This window comes from Fulmarus glacialis, unplaced genomic scaffold (genome assembly GCF_000690835.1).
Source record: "Fulmarus glacialis isolate BGI_N327 unplaced genomic scaffold, ASM69083v1 scaffold23686, whole genome shotgun sequence".
NCBI classification, from domain to species: domain Eukaryota; kingdom Metazoa; phylum Chordata; class Aves; order Procellariiformes; family Procellariidae; genus Fulmarus; species Fulmarus glacialis.
In genome coordinates, this window is record NW_009219073.1 from 346 (window position 1) to 991 (window position 646).

The following is a 646-nucleotide window of genomic DNA, read 5'->3' on the forward strand; positions in this document are numbered from 1 at the left end:
CGGGGGACTCAAGTCCCATCACTGACGCTGTCCCCGTCGTGTCCCCGGGACGGTGGCGCGTGTCCCCGCAGGGTGAGCTCTGTGCTTAACCGGGATGTGAAGCAGTTTGGGAAGAAGCACATGTTCGACGCGAGCGAGGAGACGTGCTGGAACTCGGACCAGGTGGGGGGACGAAGCCAGAGGGGTGGGACGGGAGCCGTGCATGGGACAAGAGCCATGTACAGGGGACAGGAGCCGTGCGGTCACCCTGCGGTGACAGAGCCCCGGTGTTCCTGCCTTCAGGGCACGTGCCAGTGGGTCACCCTGGATTTCCCCCACACCGTCAAGGTCTCGCAGCTCCACATCCAGTTCCAGGGGGGATTCTCCAGCCGGCTGTGCACGCTGGAAGGTGAGGAGCTGGTTTGGGGCTGTGGGTGTCCCTCTGCTGCTGTTTACCCACATCTGGATCCCACAGCTGTTTGTTGCGAGGCCCAGAGGTATTTGTTAGCCATTCCCCAAGCCCCAGAGGGGCTGAGGCCGTGGGCTGGAGCAGAGAGGGGTGGACAGCGAGGATCTGGGGTTCTCCGGGACGCTTTGGGTACAGATGGGAACGTGCTCCCAGCCCTGCAGCCGAGAGGGACGGAGCAGCCGAGGCCCTGGCAGCCGT

The 646-nt window shown here is 64.4% G+C and overlaps 1 protein-coding gene across 1 annotated transcript in view; it reads left to right on the forward strand.

Annotated features, from left to right (window-relative positions):
- The window catches only part of NR2C2AP (nuclear receptor 2C2-associated protein), a 1,376-nt gene that overhangs the window by 170 nt on the left and 560 nt on the right, over positions 1–646 (forward strand). The window contains exons 2-3 of the mRNA XM_009580250.1: positions 72–162; positions 283–388. Of these exons, the coding sequence (XP_009578545.1) occupies positions 72–162; positions 283–388 (197 nt within the window). The remainder of the gene's footprint in view (positions 1–71; positions 163–282; positions 389–646) is intronic.